We start from the raw sequence: 16661 nt of genomic DNA on the forward strand, positions 1-16661 counted from the left end.
AGCTCCGCAAACCACACTATATTCCATGGGTTCACACCCCGGGCAAAGCAACATCAAAATTTTAGAAATAAGGTTTTTCAATTAGAAGAAAATTTTTCTAAGCGGGGTCGCCCCTCAGCAGTGTTTGGCACGCGCTCCGGGTGTATTTCTGCCATTAAAAGCTCTCAGTGAAAACTCATCTACCTTGCAGATGCCGTTCGGAGTAGGCATAAAACATGTAGGTCCCGTCCGGCCAATTTGTAGGGAAAATCAAGAGGAGCACGACGCAAATTGGAAGAGAAGCTCGGCCTTAGATCTCTTCGGAGGTTATCGCGCCTTACATTTTATTTTTTAACTTATTCAGGTAAAAGTGTAGAATAGGAGTGTACTGCTAACACGCGTCCAAAAATATCGAGAGAGGTGACGTCGACAACAATAATCCGAAGGCGGAAAAGAAAAAGTGTATCTCTGTCCGGATATATTTGCAGTTGAAGTTGGCAATTTTCATGTGATTTTTGTAATGTTTTTGTGCACTGAAAAAGATATTGTGTACAAAGGAGTTTTGCACGCATTTAATTTTGATCCCACCTCATTGGTAGACCGGCCAGGGTAATTTTTTATAAGCTCGGCTATAGGCCGCCAACGCAACCCGGGGTCTTTTTTCGGTTTTTATTCAATATCTTTTGAACGAGCTAAATTTTTTATTTTCGCCTTCGAATTATTGTTATCGAGGTCAATACGCGTCTTTTGACACTTCTCTCGTTATTTTTAGGTGCGTATTAAAAGTCGACCTTCAGTTTTATTAATTCCGTATGTTCGGAACATTTGTCTCCATTTAAGAATTTGGGGAATCGGCTTATATTTGGAAAATTTTGTATATACTTATTTGATATGTTCGGATCTCATAAGGTAGTATAAAAATAACGGAATTCTAAATTAACGGTTTATCCGGAACGCTTCCATGAATACTTAACGGAAAAGAGCTTTCCGAAATTTCAAAATAAAAAGGCGAATACTCGCTGTGTAGCAGGACCGCACAAAAGCTTTACACTTCGGTCAAAGTCAAAGTAGGAATATAAAGTTCTAAGACAATAAGCCATTTTCTTTTATTTTTCCTTTTGTCTGTTCATTGCGGCTGCTGAGTAGCGTATCACCCCATGTCGGCTGCCTGTTCAAAATCGTGCTATCTCAAAATATTTTTCAAAAATTTCCCAATTCAGGATTTGTCACAAAACCGCCCTATATTAGAGTTAAATTGAAAAACGCTTCATCTCAGAATGCTTTTCATTAGCCGCCTCTCATAACAAAATGCATTGAACTTATGCTTATATAGGGAGTTTTTGAAACAAATTTTGAGATAGTGCAGTTTTAATTAAAATTCTAACGTACTGCATTCTTCAAACAATTTCTGAAAGAATGACCAAACCAACATAACTTTATCAATTCACGAAATATTTAGTAGAAAATGAATTATTTCCCCAAAAACTAATATACTACCAAAGATACTTTTCTACTACAATTTTCAGAGCATTCAATTATTCCCCGTTTTCCTTACTTCGTAAAAGCAACCCCACCAAATTTTTCAATTTGAGAGTGTCAAAGATCTGTCATCATTGTAGAACAAAACCTCTAGTAATTGAATCATGGATAATTTGTAGATACGGCAACAGCTGGATTTTTGTACCCAACAAACATTGAAAAAAATTCTCCAGCGAAATCATATATCTAGTTACGGAAGTGATATCCAACATCATTATTTAATTATTCTTAAACCAGATAGTTCTCGTGTTGATATCCAACCTTTGAGAAATTTTGTAAAATTAAAAGTTTTCGGTTTGATCTCCAACTTCATTAATATTTTCCAATTATTATCATAATTTCGAGAGATTTTGGGAAATGTACAGTTCTCAAATGAATATTCAATACATTTCTCCCGTTGATATCCTACATTGCATATCGAGTTGAGATGGAGTTGAAAAAAATCTACAAGGTGTTACAACTAAAACCAACAGCTGTTTATTGTGAGAAATATACACGAGGTTGATAGCAGTAATGAAGCGTAATTTATTAAAAATAAATTATATAGGCGGCCACCGTGGTGTCATGGTAGCGTGCTCTGCCTACCACACCGAAGATCCTGGGTTCATGCAGGTTTTTCAATTAGTAGATACTTTTTTTAAGCGAGATCGCCCTTCGGCAGTGTTTGGCAAGCACTCCGCTTGTATTTCTGCCATGGAAAACACACCTGCCTTCACAGATGCCATTCAGAGTCGAAAAAAAACAAGTAGGTCCCGTCCCACCAAATTGTAGGAAAAATTAAAAGAAGCACGATGCAAATTGGAAGAGAAGCTCGGCCTAAAATCTCTTCGGAGGTTAGAGCGCCTCACATTTATTTATTTTTTAAATTTTATATAATTTTATTTTATTTTCGTGAAAATACTGTAGTTCGGAATCTTACATTTGAGTCCAGTTAGAGAAGTTGTTAATTAAATTTTTTTAACTTTAGTAATAGCATTTTTTTCTTTATAAAAATTCCCTCTTTTGCTGAGTATGCTATGGTTCTCGAGTTGAGCCACTGGTTGGAATCACCATGAGCTCTTATGGTACTAAAGCCCAAATGCTTGTTGGGTATATTCGACGCCATTTCGAACGAAAGTATAAATGATAGGTTAACTAGAGTTTAAGCCTGCTAGATCAGCCGCTTAAGCTAAGCTTAAACTTCAGTTAAAGTATACTGAAAAACTGCAGAATAAGTTTAAGCGTAGTTTAACTGACAAACGGAGTTGAACTAGTACTGAAAAACCGGGCCTTAATAGAAAAAGCTCAAGAAGCTCCTACGACGAACAGTAAACTGGCGATCGCCTGCCTGAATATCCTTAAGAAAACACGATGTTTTCGTTGACATTTCGGAAAAATTATAATTTCAGAAATTATATACATATAACGCTTCCCACCCATGGCGGAACTATGCAAGATGGCAGCACGGGACAACTGATTTGTACTTTTTTTTATTTAATTTGATACATCAACTTCCGGTGCAGCACGATTTTGACATTAGTCCATCGAATTTACAAAAACAAAGTACATGGAACTTTTATTTATGCTTGTAGGTATGTCACCATGCTGCCACCTTGTATAGTTCCGCCATGCTTCCCACCGGAGCGTATTGGATCTATAATCTAGACGTCTGATCTATAAAGAGAACCACCAACAGAAGGAACAGTGGGAAACAATAAAGCATCAAATCGCGGGTAGGTTATTCACCATTGGGGAAATGTGGCATGAAATTCATTTTCAATTGGTTTTTTTTTTGTGAAATTTCAACGAAAACACCGCGTTTTTTGCTAATCTTCAAGTAGGTAGTGTGGTGAACTACTTACCTCCAGTCCGTCGTTGGCTATTTTCTATAAATTTACGTCTCTGTCTTATACATCATAAACATTCAGACATACATTACGTATTTTCTCTTCGATAATAACTAATTATGAAAAATTTTAGATATAGCGAAAGAAATAGATGGTACCAACAAGTGGGAAAAATAATTTCACTTCCAAAATGTGAAAGCACCCTTAGCCAAAGCAAATGTCAAAATATTTTAATGCTTTGCTTGCAGCAAAAGTTGGAAGTTGGCTACATTTTCATGTCAGATGGCGCCAGTGTGGATCAATCTGTCGTTCTCCATAAAAATATTGGCGCATAGACATAGTCAAAATAAAATAGGATTTAAATTTAGTTCAAGGCGAATTCATTACCAGGTGTTGTTATCCCAACAGCTGTTTGCTTCTTCTTCATTATTTTCCATTCAGATCCTTGTTCTTTAATATGTCAGTTAATCGAAGTCAATTAGAATTTTCGTTTGACTTGACATTCTTCTGCACGGCGAATTGGTTGAATTCGCTTTGCCACCACCTGGTATGAATTCGCCTTGATCGACTGACATATTAAAGAACAAGACGCTGCATGGAAAATAATCAAGAAGAACCAATCAGCTGCAGGGATAACAAGACCTGGTACTGAATTCGCCTTGGCCTTGATTTAGTTGCAGCCTTTTGAAATGATTTTCTATGAGCTATCTGTCAAAAAAGTTGAAACTAAATTTAAAAGCTATTTTATTTTGACTATGACTATGCGCCATTTACTTTAAACATTGAATCATGCGCCCAAATTGTCATTGGCAGTAGCCCACCTCAGCCCGAGTTCATGCCATAAGTGCAGAAAAATACTGTAACGAATTTACTGCAAATCCACTTATTTGCAACCTTCTGCTAAGTTCCAATCACTAAACTGTTGAATAAATAACTCCAATATTTAATAATGCAAAATGGCCTTTATTAAAGTACTTCACAATAAATAACTATATTATTGCCCGACAGATAGCGTGCTTAATCGAAACTGATTGTAGCGCCTCTACTATTGCTGCCTTTTATACTCTTTGATTTCCTCGTTGCATGTTCTAGGCGCTTCTGTTCTAGAATCTACTAGTTGGTTATCTGTTATAATTATAACTACAGATGCACGTGTATAGCTCTCATATGCGCGTGTGTTTGTGAGCGACACTTCCATAATTATAATTGCATATCTCAGATAATATATCTGCGTGTGGTTGTGCGTTGCTTCTCCGCTGCGTGTATGTACATATGTGTAGACATAATGATTGCATTATTGATGTGCATTCACGTCACTGCTTAGCATCGGCTTAGAGATGACAGTACCATTAGTGTTGCTAATATTCGTTACACTGCCCTCCACCTAAGTCGATCTAAACGCTGCCAGCCTTTCCAAATGGACCACTTTCATTTTGGTTCGTGGTTTACCGCTGGTTTGTATGCGGTACACTACATCGTTGATCCGTTTTACAACTTTGTATGGGCCTTCCCAATTACACTGCAATTTCGGGGACAAACCTTTTTTTCGTTGTGGGTTGTACAACAGCATCAAATCTCCTTCCTGAAAACCTTCCGAATTAATTACTTTATCGTATCTGGCTTTCATCTTGTCACTCATAATCTTTGTTCGTTGCCTTATCAGATCGTGTATTTCTCTCAGCTCTTCTTCCATATCACCAGTGGATTTCTTAACATTTCTCTCCACATCGGCATCTATCCAAAACTTCAAATCAGCTGGCAAGCACTGCTGATCGGTAAGCCATCAAGAATAATGGTATGCGGGTATCCCACTCTTTATGGAACTTGTCCACTACTTTCCTTAAGTGCTCCTCCAATGTTCTATTGAATCGTTCCACCATACCATCGGACTTAGGATGCAATGCAGTTGTCCATGTTTTTCGAATGCCCAATGATTTACACATTTCCTGGAATACAGCTGATTCGAAATTCCTGCCTTGGTCAGAATGTAACTCCATTGGTAAACCATACCTTGCAACCCATTTTTTTATAAACACTTTTGCTACAGTTTCCGCTTCTTGATTTGGGATTTGGTATACCTGTGGCCATTTGCTGAAATAATCCATAACCACCAGTACATATTTGTTTCCGCAGTTGCTAGTAGGAAATGGACCTGCGACACCCATAGCGATCCTTTCAAATGACGCACCTGAGTTATATTGCTTCATCTGGCCATGACTTCGGGTTTTTGGCCCTTTAGCTCTGCTGCAAACCTCGAAGTTCGCAATACACTCAGTGACCGACTGACGGCAACCGAATCTCGAATCCTCTTTCTGGGAACAACTATCAGTTTCCTTTTTCTTTGACCATCCTCACTCTCCCATACTCGATGCAAGCAACCGGATATCAATTCTAAACTGTTTCACTGTGCCCAATAGAACTTCGCAATGGGACTCTCTGCTGACATCTCCTCTCTGCTTGGTCTTTCGTTTCGTTCGAGCCCTTGCATAACATGTGACAGATCTGTATCTTCTAGCTGACACTTTCTTAGTTGTTCCTTGTCCCATTCATCCGTACACGTTATAGTCATTAGCCGGACATCTATAATGTCTTCTTTAGCCTCGGACTTTGAACAGTGCTTGCATTCCAAACTACATGGTCTTCGTGACATTGCATCGGCATTTCCATGGGTACTACCTTTTCGATGCTCAATGGAAAAGTCATAGCTTTGTAGTCGCTCGATCCACCGTGCCAATTTTCCCTCCGGATTACGGAACTGCAGAAGCCATTTAAACGCTGCGTGATCTGTCCTGACACGGAATCGCTGGCCGTAGATGTATTTGTGAAAATGTTTAATGCACTCTACCAATGCCAAAAGCTCTCTCCGTGTAACGCAGTCGTTCCTCTCTGGTTTTCCAATCGAACGGCGGTAATATGCAACTACCTTCTCCTGTCCATGGACTAGTTGTGATAAAACGCCTCCTATAGCATATCCACTCACATCTGTATCTAGAATAAATGTTGATCCTGGAATCGGATATGCTAACATTGGGGCAGTGCACAACCGCTCCTTCAATGTTTGGAAAGCCACTTCTTGCTCCTTCTTCCATTCAAAAGCGTTATTTTTTCTTGTAAGCTCATGGAGGCTATGGGCTACGCTGGAAAAATTTGGTACAAATCGGCGGTAATATGTGCACAGCCCAAGGAAACTTCTCAATTCATGTAGGTTCTGTGGTCTTGGCCAATCCTTTACAGCCTCTATCTTTTCGTTCGCAGTGCAGATGCCCCCTGTCGTTACCTTGTGACCCAAGTAATTTACTTCCTTTTTAAACAGCGCACACTTTTTGGGACTTAACTTCAGACCAGCGCCAGCTATTCTCTGGAAAACTTCCTCTAAGTTTTTAAGATGTTCATCAAAGTTCTTGCCCAATACGATGATATCGCCCAGGTACACCAAGCATGTTTTCCAATGTAGTCCTTTCAATACCTGATCCATGAGTCTCTCGAAAGTAGCTGGTGCATTACATAGTCCAAAGAGCATTACTGTAAATTGCCAAAGACCATCTCGACGCTGAAGGCTGTTTTCTCTTTGTCTTCCTCCTTCACCTCCACTTTCCAGTAGCCGCTTTTCAAGTCCAGTGTGGAAAACCATTTCGTACCAGAGAGCGAGTCCAGAGTGTCGTCAATTCTTGGCAATGGGTAGCTATCCTTTTTCGTGACGTCATTCAACTTCCGGCAGTCCACGCAAAACCTCATTTTTCCATCCTTCTTCTTTACAAGCACTACCGGTGAGCTCCAGGGACTGGCTGATGGTTCGATGACGCCGCTGTCGCTCATTTCTTGTATAATTTGACTCACAACTTCCCGCTTCGCCAGTGGAACACCACGTGGAGCTTGACGTATCGGCCTCGCGTCTCCAGTGTCAATTTGATGTTTCACAACATTGGTGCGGCCTGGTTTGGAACCATCCTGGTCAAATATGTTTGCGTACTTTAGGAGCAGTTGCTTCGCCTTTCTCTGATAATCTTGATCTAGCCCCTCCGTCCATGCCGTGATGTCATTTGAAAGATCAGTCTTGCTAGTTGAAACGTGTTCCTGGAGCTGTTCACAGTTAATAACTACTTTAGCCTCTTGGCATCTTCCCAATATAGCTCCTTTTGTCAGTTTGAGTGGTGACTTGAACTCATTGAGTACTCTTACCGGAATACGTCCACCTTATTTTGTCATAGCCAGGATTTTTCCTACAAGTATGTTCGGTGTTGATTTGTTTGCTGCTTCGATAACCCACAATTTGTTTGTCCCACAATCTCCATCAACCTTTGCCCAGATGACTGCTTCTGATTTTGGTGGTATTTGCTGACTCTCTTCCACCAGCACTCGTTTACTGCTGTAGCCTCTCTCGTAGCTGAAATTAAGTGGCACATCCATGTTCTTATATCTCATCGTCTTGCTTTGCATGTCGATCTTGATGCCTTGGTCGATTAAGAAGTCCACTCCAATTATGATTTCATCAACAATCTCTGCCACTATAAAATTGTGTACTACCGTGACGTTCCCAATTGCGACTTCACATGATACTTCTCCTAGAACCGTGGTGTCTTCTCCAGTGGCTGTACGCAATCTTGCTCCATGCAATGGTCTTATTTTCTTGTTGACTAAATCCGCTCGAATGATGGAATGAGATGCACCCGTATCTACAGTCAGTAAACGTTCCTTTCCATCCACATGTCCTCCGACAGTAAGATTGTTTGACCTTCTTCCAATTTGTGAGATAGAGATTATGGCGCATTCAATTGAGGTAGCCAGCTGTCGCCCCTTGCGGCTGACTCGCTTTAGTTTAACGATTGAGTGGACTTGGAGATTTGCTCATATCCTTCAGCTCTGCGTTTACGGTGACCCACATTGTTGGAGCTATTGGGACCGGTGCCGCAATGTCGTGCAATATGACCTGGGTTGCCGCACTTGAAACATTTAAGAACTCCGGCATTTTTCTGTTGTGATCCCTTCAGTGCTTCCAAAATTGTGTCTACCCAATCTGGTCTTTCCACTTCCACACGATGAGCTTTGTATGCTGGTTTGATACCGTTCTGCAAATGTTGGCTTTGGGTTTGCGTATGTGGCTCGCTTCGTTTCGACGTCCCGTATGCCATTTATAAAGCTCTGAATTTTTACCATTTCGGTGTATTCTACGGGTGCGTCGGCATTCGCCAAATGTGCAAGCCTTTCGACATCTGACGCAAACTCCTGCAAAGTCTCATTAGCTTTTTGGTAGCGGTTTTGCAACTCTATTTGGTGTATCTGCTTCCTGTGTTCGCATCCGTATCGCCTCTCTAGAGCGCTCATCAATGTTTCGTAGTTGTTCCACTCTCCCTCGGGAATAGTCTGTAGGATTTAAGCAGCAGATCCTTTCAATGCCACGAATAGTGCAGCAAATTTATCTTCAGTATTCCAGTTGTTCACTGATGCGGTCTTCTCAAACTGAATCTTAAACACCTGGAAAGGAACAGAGCCGCCAAAAGATGGAGTTTTTACTTTCGTATTGCTTGCTGAAACAGCTGGGCGATTTAATTGCAACTTCTGTATACGACCTCTCAAAGCATCCACCTCGGCTTCGATTTTTTCCTCAAACTGCGTTATTTTCTCGTCCATACGACCTTCGAGTTCTGATGATATACGCGCCTCTTGCGCTTCGAGTTGTACTGTTATGCGTGCCTCTTGCTCTTTCAGTTGTGTTTCCATCTTTGATGTTATAGGTTCTCCTGGGATTCTAGTTGAGATTCCATATATGTCTTCTGTTCTTCCGGTTGAGATGACATTAGCGACGACATTGATGTTACTGTCGATGTTTGTGTAGATATTGCAGCCAATATCATGTTCAAGTATGTGCTCGTAACTGTCTGCGATGTTTCATTTTTCTCTTCAATTTTTGTTGTCTCCTCGCCATCAAGAGGAAAGACATACTCTTCCACGTTAATTCCTTCTGCTTACATTGCCTCGCGTAGTCGTGCCTGAAGTTCGAGTTTAATGTCGCTTGTATTCAATCCACGGCTCTCCAACTCCTTCAGTTGCTGGATCTTCAATTCACTGAACTTTGCCACGTCCAAGTTGTATTCAAAATCTTCGGAATTTATTCAACAATTCCTCTTCTGACACCAATTGTAACGAATTTACTGCAAATCCTCTTATTTGCAACCTTCTGCTAAGTTCGAATCAGTAAACTGTTGAATAAATAACTCCAATATTTAATAATGCGAAATGGCCTTTATTAAAGTACTTCACAATAAATAACTCTACTATTGGCCGACAGATAGCGTGCTTAATCGAAACTGATTGTAGCGCCTCTACTAATGCTGCCTTTTACACTCTTTGATTTCCTCGTTGTATTCTAGGCGCTTCTGTTCTAGAATCTACTAGTTGGTTATCTGTTATAATTATAACTACAGATGTACGTGTATAGCTCTCATATGCGCGTGTGTTTGTGAGCGACACTTCCATAATTATAATTGCATATCTCAGATAAGATATCTGCATGTTGTTTGCGTTGCTTCTCCGCTGCGTGTATGTACATATGTGTAGGCATAATAGCTATCATCCGGTGGCAAAATCCTGAGCCAGATAAATAATTCAATCATTTGCCGTCCTTCAGTGAGTTTTACAGCTCCGGCTCACACTCAATTCTCACGGGAATGCTCTGGATCATTGAGAGACTTGAGAAGCAGATGTCGTGAAATTTTCGCACATGTGAAATGTGATAGATGTCGCCGCTGTTTTTCATTTAACTCATAAGGCGAAAGGCTAAGCAGCGACATCTATTTTTGAAAAAGTAGGTATATTAAAGGCCGCATTGCCAACCTAAAAAGAAGTAATTAACAAATTATCTGGCTCACAAATTGAACCAGACTTCTATCTGGATTTATCTGGCTCAAATCGTTGTTGTTGCATTTACATGCAAAATTATTTATCTGGCTCAGGATTTTGCCACCGGATAATAGCTAATATTTTAGTTGGTGAATTTAATAACTTTTTTTAGATTTTATTCATTGTTTTGGATACGTTATCCCGAAGAGACTTATTTTTTGTGGAATATGTTTGTAATTTTTTGCGTTTTCTTCATTTTTATGAAATTTTCACGATTTTTAGGTTAAGGCATCATTAATCGATCACATTGGAGATGGTTGTGGATATGGGTATGGTTACGACTATGGCGTTAGGATTAAGGAAGTTTAATTGGCTCCTTAAAGGAAAATAGATAGACGCACCAATAAGTATACCGAAATGATCAGGATGAGGAGTTGAATTGATTTAGCCATATCTGTCTGTCTGTTTGTATGCAAACCTCTAATTTTTGAGAATGTTAAAAAAATTTGGTGGGCGGGTGTATTTAGGTGTTCGATTAGACATTTGTCGGAACCGGCCGGATCGGACCACTATTGCATATATCCTCCATACAACCGATTTTTCAGAAAAGGAGGATTTTTGTCATATCTTCCTCAATTTATCAGATTGAAGCTTCAAACTTCACCATATGCTTTCGTATATTGCACATATTGTTGTCTGAACAAATGGATGAGATCGGTCGTATATATAGTATATATCCCCCACAGCCGATTGTTCTGATAAAAAACTTTTCGTAATTACTGCCTCATTTTAAAGGATAGAGGCGCTAAATTTCACGGAATGCTTACGTATATGGCATATATTGTTGTCTGAAAAAATCCTAGAGATCGGTGGTATATATAGTATATACCCCATGCAAACTATGATTTCAGCCCCCTTTTTTAAGGCTAGAAGGTTAAAATTTCGTCACTCGCTTAAGTCATATATTGTTGAAATAAGTGATTCTTACATCTGTTCACCATACATTTCTTATCTTATACAGCCGATTATTTGGATATTACGAATGGGATAAGATTATTGTTTAGCAACATTCTGTATCGATAAAGCACGGTGTCAAATTTTCCATTAGCAGAGGGAACATCCTAGATTCCAATACAATTTTTTTTTCTTCCGCAATATTTTTTTTGGAGGGGCATCTGCCCCTGACCACGCCGGGGCTTGCGGACCACTTAGTTATTTGCTTCAACTCCCAACTCCAGGCCAGGGTAGACTTGGCAATTCTATAAAAAAATCGACAATTTTGTGACTTACACTCCATCTGGTGATGAAAATCGCTAAACTTTAACAACAATTTAGTTGAGTAGTATAATTAATAGCTTTACAGGAGTGATAAATTTCGTATATTTTACAGGGAATCGTTAATGGTGCACTAATAGAACAAACAGCTTGAAAATTTGGCATTATCACTATGATTTTCGTATTTTATTTATTTCAGTTTGTACATGTACACACAAAAAAACACCGGAATTTTGGCCAAATAAAAGGCAATAAAGATAAATGATTGTAATATCTAATTTAATCTATTGCACATTAACACGCTAAGCTAATGTTTTTCTAAAGCTTTTGTTAATAAATCATTCATTGTTATTAATAATGTTCGTGGATCTTCGGCCAGACCAGCACCTACCATGGCATTCGCAAAGAGTTGCTGTGTTACCAGTTCTGCTAACTCAGGATCGCTTGTGCGTAGTTTATGTAGTTTCTTAATAATTTCATGCCTAAAATAGTAGATAATAAGTTTGTTTAATTTTGCAGAAGTTTTTTTTGCGATTTCGTTTTATAATATCTTTTTTTCATATATGTTTATCAATTTCTAAAGGGCATGTATGCTACCAAATATATTCCAGTTCAATACGCATACTAAATCTGAATAATATAAATACCTAGGATTAATCTCCAGTTGTGGCTGTAGAAGAGCAAAACGATTTTCTTCTGGCAGTTGATGACTTTGTGTGCGGATAAAATGTCGAGCAGCAGCCATTTCTTCCACAGTAATCACACAAGGATGTGAATCTAGTCGTGTAGTCACTTTGACATTCACTACTTTACCCTTCAATTTCTCACTTAACCATGGCAATAATTCCTCAATTTGTGTGGGCAACAAACTTCCTTCACCATAATCAGTGACTTTTTCGCCGGCGCTTTCATCACGCATCTCCTTTTCAACAGATACTAATTTTTTCCCTTGAAATGTAGCCAGTTGCATTAGTACCAGTTCATCGTAGGGCTCATAACAGAATAACACTTCGACGCCACGCTTTTTTAAGCTTTCATAATAAGGAGAAGATTCGGCGAGTATACGATTTGGTGCTGCTAAATAGTAGATATCTTTTTGTTCACCAACATTTGCGCAATAGTCTAAAAGAGAAATGCGATTGCCATCGGTGTTCTTGGATGAATCAAATCGTAAAAGCTTAGCAATGCTTTCTTTTTCATTGTGGTCATTTGATGTAACAATGCCTTCTTTGAGAAATAAGCCATAGTCTTTGTAAAAAGCTGCATACTCTTCAGGTTGTTTATTGGCACGCTCTTGTAGAAAACGTAATACACGACTTGCCAGCACATTAGAAAGTTTTCTGTATAAATTATGGAACATAAAAATAGTAAATGGTTAAATGTGGTACAATGTATATATACACCACTAACTTTATCAATGCGCTATTCTGCAACAGTTCACGACTTAGATTAAGAGGAATATCTTCGGAATCAACGACACCTGCAAATGTGTAAATATGGTTTATATTTCAGTTTGTAGAGTGTGAGTTATTGCAAACCTTTAATGAAACGAAGCCATTTTGGTACAAGGTTGTCCGTTTTTGATTGTATTAAAACTTTGCGAGTGTAAAGTGCTACGCCAACATTGGCCTCACGTGTCAAATCGAATAAACCTGGTTTGCCTTCAGGGAAATAAAGCAAGGCACGTATACTGAGTGGCACATCAGTCTGAAAGTGAATCAAAAATTAGCTTTTTTAACTGCCATTGCTTCATACTTTTATTCACCTTATAATGTAATACGAAACGCGGCGTATCGAAAGTATTACCGATAAAACGATAGAATTCATTATGTTGATCTTGTGACACATCCTTTGGTTCCATCAACCATAGGGGTTGAATGTCGTTTGCGCGTTTGCCATTTAAGAATATAGGTGAACCAACAAAGTTGCTATACTTTTTTATTACCGCTAAATATAACGTTTTTTATTGTAGATATTCAAAAAAAAGGCATTTTAAGTAACCACCTCTAATTCGGTCCTCATCTGCATATTCTCTGCACTCTGGCTTTAAATGTATGACAATTTTAGTGCCATGTGCAACACCATCAGCTTCTTGTATCTCATAAGATCCTGAACCATCAGATGCCCAACGATATCCTTGCGAATTTACTTTAGATGATCGAGTAAAAACTTCAACTTTATCAGCTACCATAAAAGCTGAATAGAAACCAACACCAAACTGACCAATAATGTTTGATGAGTTTTCAACACCACCACCCTTTTCTTTAACTTGTTCTAAAAATTTTTTTGAGCCACTACGTGCTATCATGCCTAAATTATTGATCAGCTCTTCACGCGACATTCCAATGCCGGTATCCTAAATGAGATAAATTCATAGGGAACAATTTTACTTTGATATCGCTATACAACCTTCTCATTTATATAATTTACCTGAATGGTCAATAGCATTGATTGTTTATCCGTAGCAATATGTATCTCTAACGGGCGATCTGTTGACTCATAGTCACTTTCATTTTCACCAGCTGTGTGTATAGTGTAACGAAATTTTTCCAATGCATCGCTAGCATTTGATATTAATTCTCGGACGAATACCTCGTTGTCGGAATACAACGACCTTGCGACAATGTCCAATAGCATGCGTGTTTCCGCTTGAAAGTCGTGTTTATCAGCTGCACCAACCGGCTTCTCTGTGCTTCGAATTATTGTGTGCAAACGTCCCTTGTCTTCAACAGTCGCCGATGCTATAGTTTCAGCACTCAAGCAGCGCACGACTTGAAAGTCTGTAATGGTGTAGAAAAGTATAGAAAGTAATTGGCAATAACTTTTTTAAATCATTATCTTACCAGTGCGGCCCAAATGTTGATTCCACCGCAAAGCCCATGCCGCTTGTGGGCTGCCAATTACCGCGCGCGTTGCATAACGCTGCACATTTGCCGACGAGTTGAATATCCGACAGAGTCTTGATGTAAATGACATTTTCTTAAAAATGTACGCTTAACTTTAGAATTTTTTTGGTCGCTGTTTATTTCTAAATAAATAATCAAACCAATTTTCACATGTAAAATTTGGCTTTTGACAGCACTTTCCAAAAACAAATTGCACTGGTTTATGGACGCGTCACATGAATTTTCTCATGTTTTTTTTGCATTGTTGTTAGTACAAGTGCATTGTTTAGTATGTAGTTTGGCAGCTTAAGGCCCCATTACTGATACTTAGCATAGTCTTGACTTGACTTGGCAACTTGTATGACAAAATGTGAAAATGAAATGAAAACAAGCAAATGGCATCTCAAAATGTAAACGTCACTTAGAACTTACATAGAAAATCAAAATTCAACAGACTTCTAAGTCAAGTTAAGTTTTGAGTAATCAGTAACATGCAATGTTAATTTAACAGAACTGTAAGTGACAGTTCGCAAGTCAAGTCAAGTCTATGCTAAGTATCAGTAATGGAGCCTTAAGTTAAGTTAAGTTTTGCTAAGTTTTGAGTGATCAGTAACATGCAATAGGACTGATCACATTCACGACGGCAGTGTAGCCGCCACCTCTGTCATATTATTTTTACACATGTTCTTATGAGCGTCGTTATTTTCGGCGCGACAGAGCAGCACGACAATCAATCACGAAAGCCGTTGTAGCCATATTAAACCTAATTCTATTTTTGGGAAGCGAGAGTAGGTGGCGTCCTTTTTATTTTGTCAATATATATTAAATAGAAGTAAATAACAGATAATAAAAGCTAAAATCACTATTTTGGGCGTTTTTTAACATAATTAACATTTTTTTCAAAATTTTTCGCTACTATTTTCTGTAATTTATATTGGTGGCTGCCGCTTTCAAAGTAATCAAGAAGTCAATGCTTGGCTACGGTTTTCGTCAAGCTTTGCTTTATTGTAGTTGTGGTCTGTAGACGCCTTGTTGAATGTGATCAGCTTTAATGTTCATTTAACAGAACTGTAAGTGACAGTTCTCAAGCCAAGTCAAGTCTATGCTAAGTATCAGTAATGGAGCCTTAAATTGAGGTTATGTTGCGAATAGAGTGGAAGGCATTGTGAATGATGACAAAGTGAGTTCTCTTATCTGTCAACTGCCTGACAGGCTGTTCAATATGGCTACTTTTCAGCGTTTTGACAAGCTGTTCAATATGGCGGCGCCTATCTTCAGCGGGTGATAGAAAGAGATACAGAATGAGACAGCGATGGTCAAATACGAATCAGGTGATCCAATCACTTTGAAATTTTGACGTTTATGCAGAAGAGATCACACTTTTCCATCATTCACAATGGTGGAAGGCACTTGAATTCAGTGAAAGAGACACTCGAATGGAGTAAAATGAAGAACAGTACGAAGAGCAGAGTTGCATTGGATTAATATAACTTCAATCATTGCATCAATATTAATATTGTTTTCACACAGAAACTTACATCTCATGTCATACTGTTTTCACACAGAAACTTAATGATCTCATTTCACCTGCTAATGAAATCGTAAATTTTTTGCTTTCACACAGAAGTAACTGCTCGATTAGTATGAAGGATGAAATGTCAAGCGAATAAAATGGCAATGCTATATGACAGACAATCATCGCTTCCCAAGGCAGTCGGTTCTGTGTACCGGAGCAAATCGGGATTTTTCCCGACCAAGGACTGTCATTTCAGTGTGACCCCATCTAATTTGTTTCGTCCCTCCCACAAATTGTCATCCTCCCAGCAGCTCCTTGCAGCAGGACTGCTCCATATTCTCTTACTCCGGGAAGGCATCGAATCCAATCCGGGTCCGTCTCCTGACCCCGGTCCTGAGAAATGGTTTTGCTGCATCTGCCGGAAAAGAATATTTTTAGGACGGTCATACTCTGTTCAGTGTGTCTCGTGCAAGGGATGGTTGCATCGGACAGGTTGTTCTGGGCTTGATCCCAAAACCCGACGTCCACGTAACTTTTATAAATCTTTTGTGGCTCCTTGCTGTTCACGCCCAAGGGCGTCCCGTAGTCTACGCCTAAGCGCCTGCTCTGGGTATAATGTCCACAGGAAAGACCGCGAGAGCGGAAATGGAGGCGGTCTTGCGTTTATCATACACCACTCTGTGCAATATTATATATTTGATCCTGGCATCGACCGCAGGGACAATGTCTTAGAACGTCAAGGCCTATCTGTCCGGTCAGGCGATGCAAACCTAGAAATCATCAACATCTACATCCCTCCTGCCA

General features: G+C 39.2%; 1 protein-coding gene and 2 long non-coding RNA genes across 5 annotated transcripts in view; 2 read left to right on the forward strand and 1 right to left on the reverse strand.

Annotated features, from left to right (window-relative positions):
• The window catches only part of LOC137243469 (uncharacterized), a 54943-nt gene that overhangs the window by 13890 nt on the left and 24392 nt on the right, over positions 1–16661 (forward strand). The gene's annotated exons all lie outside the window — the stretch shown is intronic.
• Positions 10249–12796, forward strand: LOC137243464 (uncharacterized). Of its 3 annotated transcripts, XR_010950533.1 has the most exons (4): positions 10249–10330; positions 10464–10510; positions 11203–11515; positions 11572–12796. It is a non-coding gene; the product is annotated as an uncharacterized lncRNA (long non-coding RNA). The 3 variants fall into 3 exon arrangements; XR_010950532.1 differs by having other exon boundaries at positions 10311–10510; XR_010950531.1 differs by having other exon boundaries at positions 10311–11515.
• Positions 11614–14614, reverse strand: Trap1 (TNF receptor associated protein 1). Its single transcript, XM_067771250.1, has 8 exons — positions 14300–14614; positions 13887–14236; positions 13461–13812; positions 13222–13403; positions 12995–13163; positions 12867–12936; positions 12104–12796; positions 11614–11938 (listed from the first exon to the last, which is right to left on the reverse strand). Exons 1-8 carry the CDS (start codon positions 14430–14432, stop codon positions 11764–11766), a joined length of 2124 nt encoding a protein of 707 aa, XP_067627351.1. The 5' UTR covers positions 14433–14614; the 3' UTR covers positions 11614–11763.

This window comes from Eurosta solidaginis, chromosome 3 (genome assembly GCF_040869045.1).
Source record: "Eurosta solidaginis isolate ZX-2024a chromosome 3, ASM4086904v1, whole genome shotgun sequence".
In the NCBI taxonomy this organism is placed as follows: Eukaryota; Metazoa; Arthropoda; class Insecta; order Diptera; family Tephritidae; genus Eurosta; species Eurosta solidaginis.